Below are 10,096 nucleotides of genomic sequence, written 5' to 3'. Positions count from 1 at the left end.
CTGAGTCCCAGGAGCCAGGATGACCATCCGACACCAAGGCCAGCAGTACAGGCCGAGAATGGCGTTTCTGCGGAAGGTGAGCGCGGTGCCATCCGCCGGGCCCGGGAGGAGCGCGGGGACCACCTCGGGGAAGTGCCGGTGGGGACGTGGGCTGGGCTGGGGGCGGCCCGGTGGTCGGTTATCGCTCCTTGATGTTATTGAGTGACGGTTTGCCGTGTCTGTGTGTGTGTGTGTGTGTCTGTCTGTCTGTCTGTCTGTGTGTCTTAGTCTGTATTGGTTAGGTTTCCTTGTAACCTGTTTATAGTGGAGAGTCTGCAGCGGGGCGGTGATCAGCTGGAGGCTGAAAACAACCTGTTACTCGGGAGAGGAGGCGCGGCTGGGTCATTTCTGAGACAGTCTCCAGACGTTGTTGGAAGGCGCCCAGAGAGTAAATGAACATGTTTACAGTTTTCTGATTCAAAGCGGCAGTATTTAAAGTGTGTGTGTGTTTGTGTGTGTGGTTAATGTGTACATACAGAAATGGTGTGATTTGTAAGCTAGAGAGACACCCTGCTTCCAGCATCCCTGGGTTGCTCGTTCAAGTGCGTGTATTCGTGACTCTCGGCTCTCTAGGCCGGCCGCAGAAGTCAGGACCCTCCTGTTGCAAGGGCTTTCTCAAACCAGGTGGCCAGGCACTGGGTGTCCATCCTGGGGACTTGTGCCAGGTGGAGCGCATCTTGTGGGGTGATATATTTGGGGATGAAGTGGCTCATTTTGTTCTGGGCTCTTAGATAAATGGTATTGGAGGAGGTTGGCAGAGGCTTCTGTCCTGGGTCACTCGCCTGCACCCGCTCCCATCTGCAGTGAAGTGTCCTCTGTCTTAGGCTTATCCTGAGGAGAATTAGCTGAATCCTTTGTGACGGTAAGAGCTGCCCTGAACCCTTGGAGCTCAGCAAGCTATTGTTGTCAAAACTGCCCTGATCTGTCTTGCAGTGTTAAAAGCTGGGCAGTTTGGGCTACGCTGGGCCACTGGTCACCCCTGGTCCACTTAGTTCAGTAAGCTGTGCGTCTGCCAGGTGTAGAGGTGTGAGGGTATACAGCAGAGGTGCAGCGTCGTCTCCCTGGGGAAGAGCATACGTTAGAGAGTTGTTTAGTCAGTGGCTCAGTCGTGTCTGACTCCTTGCGACCCCATGGTCTGCAGCATGCCAGGCTCCTCTGTCCTTCACTGTCTCCTGAAGTTTGCTCAAACTCAAGTCCGTTGAGTCGGTGGTGCTGTCTGGATCCCCAGGTGGTGCAGTAGTCAAGAATCCCCCTATGAATGAAGGAAACCAGGGTTCCATCCCTGGGTCAGGAAGATCCCTTGGAGAAGGACGTGACTACCCACTCCACAGTTCCTGCCTGGGAAAGCCCGTGGACAGAGGAGCCTGGCGGGTTGCAGTCCATGGGGTCCAAGAGTTGAGCACCACTGAGCACACACACGCTGAAGAACGGCATTTAGGGAAACCCAGGGCTCGGATGTGGGAATCGTGCGGGGACGTGGGGGAGCCCTCAGGGAGTGCGGAACTAGCTTGGGCGGTGAGAAGTTGATGATGGAAGGGCTGGTGGTGAAGGAGGGCTCAGGGTCCGCACACGTCTTGCGGAGGTTGGGGGTTTGATGCTTTCTGTGTTCAGTGAGGAGCTGCTCGACAGTTTAAAGTTGGGGAGGAATAAAACCCGTTGGTTCCCATGTTAGAAAAACGATTCTGGTTAGAGGGGAGGAGGGCCTCTCCACTCTGGTGGCACTTTCAAAACTATGGCCATCAGATCACCAGCCTTAGAGTTTCTGATTTACTTAGGAGGTAATTAAGTCGTTAAATCTGTGGAGCCCAAACATCGGTGTTTCTGAAAAAAAAAAAAAAGAAGAAGCAGCAGCTTCCCAGGTGATTTGAATGTTCGGTGCAGAGAAAAGGCCACAGGACATTGAGTGACATTGGGGGATGTTGTGGGGAAGGGGCTGCTCCTGGCATCTCTGGGGGGAGGCAGGTGCTGCCAGACCCCCAGGCGCACAGGGCCTCTGGCCCCGCATGTCAGCAGCAGCAGCGCTGGAGGGCGCCCTGGAGGCGGAGGACCTGCCAGGCGCAGGCAGAGACAGGCGGCCAAGCCTGGGGGTCGGTGGAGGTTACACGTTTCCCAGAGGCCAGGTCCACTGGGCGAGTGGGAGACTCGGCAGAAACAAATGCAGAGCCCGCAGCAGCTGGCGGGGCCCTGGGGGTGCCTCCCAGGTGTCTGTCAGGTGGGCAGAGCAGGTTTTGGGGAGGGGCCTGTCTGGGAGTGGTGCCCCCAGGGGTTGGAGAGCCGTAGGCGATGTGATCCAGTGTCTACTGGCCCCTGGCGGGAGGGCTCCTTCGTCCCCTGTTGGCAGACAACTCCGCGGTGCCGCTGACTTGCCCGTTGTCTGTGCAGAAAAGGGCTGATGATTATCGTCCCCCGGGGAACCTTCTCGGGCTCCGAGGAAAATTCCAGCTCGTGATCTTGCCCTGTGAATGACAGCTCCCTCCTGCAGGAGTGGCGTGGGCGTGGGAGGTGGGCTGCCGTTCCTGCTCCTGGTGACACTGGAGTTCCCTGTCACACCTGCAGTCACGCCCAGCACGTGGCCTCCAACTCCCCCATCCTGCCTCCAGCTTGGGGTCACCCGGGGTCAGGCGAGGCCCGGGTCCCCCTCCAACTTCTTGCTCCCCAGGATCGTGGGGGGCTGAGTCTGGGGGGCTTGAAGGGGGCTGATGTCTGGGGTGCGGGTGGCCATCCGCTCTGGCCTCTGGGCTCCCAGGCGTAGGGAGGAGCAGAGGGGAGTTGGCAGCAGTTGAAGCTGAAAGGTGGGGCCTCTCACCTGCTGAGGACCTGGGGTGTGGCTCAGATGGCCCCATCTGTGATGGGCACGGGGCCTTCCTGCCGGAGGCAGAGCTGGAAGCCGGGTCTGCACGGCTCTGCTGGGCCATGACAGCAGAGGCGCGGCCCGGAGTGCACGCCCCGGCTGAGGTGTGCGCAGTGGTCTCCGGGTGGCTCTGCGGGGCCCGTGGGGCCGTGCTCTGCTGGCATCCTCACGTGGCGCCCCGTCCCCCCGGCCGGTGTGTGTGTGTGTGTCAGTCGCTCGGTCGCGTCCGACTCTTTGCAACCCCGTGGACTGTAGCCCACCAGGCTCCTCTGCCCCTGGGGTTTCCCAGGCAAGAATACAGGAGTGGGTTGCTGTTCTCCTTCTGAGAAGATCCTTCTCCAGGGGATCTTCCCGACCCAGGGATTGAACTTGTGTTTCTTGAGCATCTCCTGCATTGCAGGCGGATTCGTTACCGCCTGAGCCACCAGGGAAGCCCCTCTGTGTGTGTCTGAGTCCTTACCTCATCTCTTCAGTGGACACCAGCCAGGCCCGCCCTAATGACCTCCTTTTAACTTGGTCACCTTTGCAAAGACCCTGTCTGCTGATCCAGTCACATTCTGAGGTCCTGGGGGACAGGACCTCAACCTATGAATTTGAGGAGTGGTGCCATAAGAGAGTCTCTTGGAGATGAGACCACCAGCCAGAGTCCTGTGGTTTCCTCCCTGGAGAGACCCCAGGGGGACTTCCCTGGAGAACATCTGAGGACGGTGGACCCAAACCCCAAATGTTCTCGAGGTCCCTTTGCTGCTCCCCCTCCCACCAGCCCCCCTTTCTGAGAAGTGTGACACCTGCCAGGGAGAAATCTGACTCCCGTCATTGTGTTTTTAAAATAACTCTCATTATTCCTCCTCGGAAGGTTATTTTCAAACCTTTTGTAACTAGATTTTTTTTTTTTTTTTTGATGCAAAGAGAAGGAATCAAACCCCCTGACTTTCTGCTGGAGAAACTCAGGTTTCTAACTCATACTTTGGGTTTCTATTCTCCAATGCTTGGGCGCCTGGACTCCATGAAATGTTGCTGTTTCATCTCATACAAGTTTTGGGATAAATGTGGACTTTCTTCTGGGAGCTAACGTGGGAAACGGGGCCCCGGACTCTCACGTCTGAATAGCAGGCAGCCCTGGAAGGAGCAGGTGTGTCCCAGGCTAACGGGCGGGTGTGAATGCAGAAGTGGTGCCTCCTGCAGCCCGAGGCCCCTCGGGCCCCACCCGTGTCCAAGAGAAGCACCCCCTCCACCCCCATCCCGGGGCATCTCCTCGCTCCCCTCTACTGTGAGCCTCTCGGCTGGCCCAGTGGCCTGAGACAGCAGTGGGCTCCTGGTTGTAAGCGCCCCATGTTCCTCTTGGCATCTTTTGCTCCCTCGGTGCCACTCAGCTGAGCCGGGCTGTTCTGTCTTGCAGATCGAGGCCCTTGTGAAGGACATGCAGGACCCGGACACAGGGGTCAGGGTGCAGAACCAGAAGGTCACGGTCGTCAGCATCCCTCACGCCATGACGGGTAAGGTGTCTGGCTATTTGGTCTTGGCTTGAACAGACCACACACAGGTGTTGGCAAACTAGAGCCCACGGGCCAGAAGCAGCCCCTGTTCTGTATTTGCGAATAAAGTTTTATTGGAACAGATCCACGTCCCCATTTATGTATTACCGGTGGCTGCTTTTGCACTGCAGTGGTAGAGTAAACACACACTCTCCCCCTCCACACACACACGAGTCCAGTGTCCAGCCTCTCATCCCTTGTCTAGGTGTGTGAGACACACTGTCCTTCCTGGCACCTGGGGCCCCCTCGGTTCCCGGATTTGGGGCACTGCCCACTCAGCCACGGTCCCCCTCGTTTCTCCTACGTGGGTGAATCCCAACTGCAGTCGGAGCCCCTGTCGTGTAGCATCGGCACTGATCAAAGCAGACTGGGTCAGCGCTGCTGCCCCCTCGGAGGGCAGGTGACCGGGACTTAGGGGATGACGGGGCTGACGTGCGAGCTGAGATCAGCACAGATCATGTGGTAGATGCCCTGGGAGCCCCTAATCCCATCTGGTCTATTTCAGGAAGTGCCCAAGTGGATGCGAAAGTCCTTGGCTCCTTGGCGGGGAGCGCTAACCCATCTTCTGCTGGGGGCGGGGGGACTCCTTGGTGTGCACACCTCTGTGTAGAGACGGGGGTGGACTGTCTAATAACACACCCAGTCCTGGGATTTTAAGTCGGATTTTAGGTGAAGTCTGCTTTTGAATAAGCAAGGGGCTGAATAAAGACAAGAGCGACAGGGCCCCCCGGGACCGTCACGGTGGCGAGAGCGACAGGGGCCCCTCCGGGACTGTCACGGTGGGCACGTGGACGTGGGGAGTGGGTGGCTGGACATGTGTGCGCCCAGGACGTGTGTACGAAGGGGCAGGTACGGGCCGTCCCCCCTCAGCCGTGCTGTGCCCCCCACCCCAGGGCACAGGCAGTGGGGTTTAGACCCTGGCTCCCCCGCTGTGGTGTGTTTCGTGGGCCAGTTTCCACTCAGGCAGGGCACCTAGCTCAGCCCTTGGGAAGCAGGCTGGGGTTGCTAGAAAGAGTGGTGTTGGCATTTGCACGATGGCTTCGGAGCTGGGGTGCATCTTTGTTCTGAGATGATGCTGCCGCCTCTGATGAGGAGCATGTCCTGCTGAGGGGCCGGGGACCTGGCCGAGCAGGAGACACGCAGCTTCCTTGAGGTCCCGTGTCCACTCTCGGCTGGCTGGTGGGGCTCAGCTTGTCCTGGCCCTTGGATCAATGTGAATCCTTGGGAGGGGCTCCCCGTGCCCCGATCTCGTCCCCGTCTGCCTCCCCTGCCTTCTTGCTTGCTGGCCTCCCATCTGCGTTGCCCCCGGGGCCAGCCCTCAGATGTGCAGGGCTCAAGGGCAGGCAGAGCCCACGTTCCACGGTCTAAAGTTGTAAACAAGACTACAGAGTGTTCCTAAGAAAGTGTCTCATCCTTCTGCTTTGACAGAAGCCTTTATGATGACCTGAAAAGCCAGGCTTGGATGTACCACTGGCCATCAGAGTTTTGCTGGGGAATGTAGGGGCGTCAGAGACCCAGCACCCCGACCCCCTTGCACCCCCTTCCCCTCCCATCCGGGTTCTCATTACTGCCAGGACTGAGCTCCATCCAGAGCTCCATGGACAGCTTGCTTTGGGGCTGTTTTTTTTCCAATGGTCAAGACTTAGTCTGTTTACTTCCCTCTTGATGGATGACAGTCCAGGCACCCATTATTGTATCAGTAAGAAAAGAGAGTCAGTACCTCTGAGAGGTGAAGGCTGAGGGGGTGGCGGGGACATGGGGTGGAAGTCTGGCTGGACTCACATCGTGGGCGGCCCTGAATCATGGGCTGGGGGTTTGGACTGGACATAGTTGGGGGGTGGGGTGCAGGGAGGTCCCTGGAAGATCTGAGCAGCTGGACAGGGAGGTGGCCAGTTGGGTGGCAGCGTGTGGGTGGGTGTTGGGGAGGCTCTGACGTTGGCCAGACCCTTCTGCTTTGCAGGAAGTGACGTCCTCCAGTGGATCAGCCAGCGCCTGTGGATCTCTGGACTGGGTGAGAGCGCCTTCTGTCCTCAGCCCGACTGAGGGCTGCTGTGGGCATCACCCTGGGGCGTATCTGGGTGCAGCTGGGTGGGGCTCAACCTGTGTCTCTGAGAAACTGACCTTTTAATTGGCGAGTTGAAGCCTTTGTGAGTAAAACAGCCAGACTCAACATGGAAGGGGTGATAACCGGGGGGACACAGTTATTTTTTCGTACAAAATACTGAGATGTGTAAGTCACAGGCTTCCCTGGTGGCTCAGATGGTAAGAATCTGCCTACAAGGCGAGAGACCCAAGTTTGATTACTGGGTCAGGATGATCCCCTGAAGAAGGGTATGGCAACCCACTCCATTCTTGGCTGGAAGAATCCCATGGACAGGGGAGCCTGGCGGGCTAGGGGGCTAGTCCATGGGGTTGCAAAGAGTCAGACATGACTGAAGCGACTAATATGACGACTGCTACTACTAAGTCGAAGGAGTAACTGGGGAGGAGTCAGTCAAGAAGGACTTCCTGGAGGGGGTGATGCACATGTACACTTGGTCTGGAAGGACATGATGCCTGTGAAGTGTGCAGGGGAGCTCGGAGAGCCTGGACCCTGGGGGCAGGCAGAGTCCAGCTTGGGGCAGAAGTCAGCTGTGAACTGGGGGCAGAAGTCGACCGCCCCTTCCTGCCTCTCACGGGGTGAAGAAGGGTCTGTTGGTCAGAGACACTCTCCCTGCTCCTGGGTTTCTCCAGACTCAACGGTGTTCCTCCAGGAAGTCCCCATCTATCACCCCAAACCTGGCCCCCGTCAGTCCTGGGGTTCACTGGCTCCCCTCCAGACGCACTGAGTTGTCTCTGGGGCGACCAGGCTGGGGGACACTCTGGGACCGTCTCCCCAGCTGGTACTTGTCCACAGCGAAGGTCAGGAACCGTGCTCCCACTTCTTGGCGAAAGTGCCATGAGGATGGGGGTGCCCGTCCTGGCGTTTGGGGTGCTGTGTGGGGGCGGGCGGTGAGCTTCTGCTCTTGGCCCCTGCTCTTAACTTCCTTGTCTCACCTGCTCCTCCCCAGAGGCCCAGAACTTGGGCAACTTCATTGTCAAGTATGGCTACATTTATCCCCTGCAAGACCCCAGGAACCTCACTCTGAAGCCCGACAGCAGCCTCTATCGATTCCAGGTGAGCCTCGGCCTTGACCTGGGGTCAGTGGGGCAGGATGTCATCTGGAGGTTTAACGGTCAGCTTCACATCCTCCCAGAGCTTTAGAAACAGTGGCAGAGGCCGAGGCATGTTTCAGGCTACGGGGCGGGGGGCCCGGGGCGCACAGCCTGTGTCAGTCTGGCCGCCTGGTTTCTCTCGCAGACGCCGTACTTCTGGCCCACCCAGCAGTGGCCGGCTGAAGACGTCGACTACGGTAAACCGCGCCCGCCCCCGGCCTGGCGAGGGCTCCCCATGCTGCCCAGCTGCACGCTGCGTCTTGGCGGCGTCTGTGGCCGTCACGACCTTGTCTGTGTTAGGAGTGGCTCCTGGGGGCGGGAGCGGGTCCCGGAGTGTCCTGTCTGCTACACTGAGCATGGCAGCCTAGCTCATAGGCTAGGCTATGGCTAGGCTAGGCTATCGTTTCGACAAGCGATGAGGGTGGAAAACGGTGTTGTTTTCTTTTCTAGCCATCTATCTGGCCAAGCGAAATATCAAGAAGAAAGGGATTTTAGAGGAATACGAGAAGGTATGGAGACGCTTTCACGTATAGGTCCTTGTCATTGAGTGCAGTGCAGTCTTGAGCTGCTTCCCCCGTCCCCCCGTTACTCCATTCACACATGCGCTCATCACCCCTCCATCCCTCATCCTGTGCCCATCCATCATCCGCCCATATATTAATATTTGGAAGCAGCTGGTTGGAGTAGTCTCCCCCATGTTGTGCTACGGTTTCTCCTGCTATAGTTTAAGCCTTTGTCTCAGTAACTCCTGGGCTCACAGTAGCGACTGCTTTCCTTTCTGTCCCCAAATAAGAGGAGTTAACATGTGTGACGATGCACATTATAGGAGGGACAGATTTTTTTAAAAACACTTCTTATTTTGTGGTGGAGTATAGCAGATTAATGCTCTTGTAACAGTGCCAGGTGGACTGCAAAGGGACCCAGCCACACATACACGTGTCCATTCTCCCCCAAACTCCTCTGCCGTCCAGGCTGGCACACAATGCTGAGCAGAGTTCCATGTGCTGGACAGGAGATCCTTGCTTATCCACTTTAAATAGAGCCGTGTGCACAGGTCCATCCCAGACTCCCTGACCAGCCCTTCCCGGCATCCTCCCCACCTGCAACCATAAGCTCCTTCTCTAAGTCTGCGAGTCTCTTTCTGTTTTGTAAACAAGTTACATTGTATCATTTCTTTTTAGCTTCTGCATATAAGGGGTGTCATACGCTATTTCTCCTTCTCTGTCTGATTTACATCACTCAGTATGACTATCTCTAGGTCCAGGATGGAGAGATTTGAACCTGAGTGTGAGATGGGAAAACAGCAGTGCAGGCTTTTGTTTTGGGCAGAATAAGTCAGATTTCTCAGAGAACACACCCTAATCCTCAAAAGGCTAGGTTTCTGGGCAGATGGCAACAATCTTGCTGTGTTTACTTTTTGAAAGTGAGAGTGTTAGTTGCTCAGTTGTATCCAACTCTTTGCGACTCCATGGACTGTAGCCCTCCAGGCTCCTCTGTCCATGGAATTCTCCAGGCAAGATACTGGAGTGGATTGCCGTTCCCTTCTTCAGGGGATCTTCCCGACCCAGGCCACATTGCAGATTCTTTACTGTCTGAGCCACCAGGGAAGCCCCAAACACGTTTTTAGAAGGGCCAGCATCACACACGGTGGTAGGTTGTAGCTCTGTGGGTTTGTGGTGCTCTGCTGTTGACTGTTAAGTTTCCACATTCTTCTCCACACAACTCCCATCTTCGTAATCAGACTAGGATACATTTATTAAAAAAAAAAATCCAAGCCCACCTGTGGCTTCTGTTGTGAAAGCTTGTTGAGGATTTGGCATCACCCTGTGAATGAAGCCTTTGCACAGCAGGTGGGGAGGGGGCGTTTGGCTAGGTCTCCTGGTTGACTAGGGCTCCCTGCCCACTGCACACAGCAAAGCTCCTGAGGCTCAGTGTTCTCATTTTGTCTTCCTCCTCTAGGAAAACTACAATTTCTTGAACAAAAAAATTAACTACAAGTGGGACTTTGTCATCATGCAGGCCAGAGAGCAGTACCGGTAAGTCGGCGCTCGCCCTGGTCCTCTGGTATCCCTCTGCCCTCCCCTCCTTCCTTGTTTCTTTAAAAAAAATGAGCTTTTATCAGGTGTCTGTGTGTTAAACAGCGGGCTAGGCCTAGGCGTAGGGAAAGGAGAGGCATTGTCCGGGGAGCTGGAGGCAGCGGAGAGGGGTGTCCGGAGGGGGCGGGGTGGGAGGACGGTGGCGGGGCAGGGAGGGAGAGGAGCGGGGTTGGGGGGACGGTGCGGGGGGGTGCCCACCTGAAGCGGAGCTGGCACAGAGAGTGGCAGGAGTGAGGCTGGAGGTGTTGCATCCAGACTGGGAGAGGGTACTCTGCTCAGCACTGCCGGATTGTGAGCCGCCTCAGTTCACGTGTCATGAGCTCAAAGAAGTTTATCTTTTTAAAAAAAATGTTATCAGAGTGTAGTTAGAGAAGGAAATG

The 10,096-nt window shown here is 56.6% G+C and overlaps 1 protein-coding gene across 1 annotated transcript in view; it reads left to right on the top strand.

Annotated features, from left to right (window-relative positions):
- Nucleotides 1-6: 6 nt before the first annotated feature.
- Nucleotides 7-10,096, top strand: part of RGS9 (regulator of G-protein signaling 9) — a 50,419-nt gene continuing 40,329 nt past the window's right edge. Inside the window, 7 exon segments of the mRNA XM_010856060.1 lie at nt 7-76; nt 4,290-4,386; nt 6,386-6,436; nt 7,476-7,582; nt 7,766-7,817; nt 8,071-8,129; nt 9,580-9,656. Coding sequence (XP_010854362.1) covers nt 20-76; nt 4,290-4,386; nt 6,386-6,436; nt 7,476-7,582; nt 7,766-7,817; nt 8,071-8,129; nt 9,580-9,656 — 500 coding nt within the window. The 5' untranslated portion in view covers nt 7-19.

Source organism: Bison bison, unplaced genomic scaffold (assembly GCF_000754665.1).
Source record: "Bison bison bison isolate TAMUID 2011002044 unplaced genomic scaffold, Bison_UMD1.0 scf7180017864371, whole genome shotgun sequence".
NCBI classification, from domain to species: Eukaryota; Metazoa; Chordata; class Mammalia; order Artiodactyla; family Bovidae; genus Bison; species Bison bison.
This window is presented reverse-complemented; position numbering and strand designations above follow the sequence as displayed.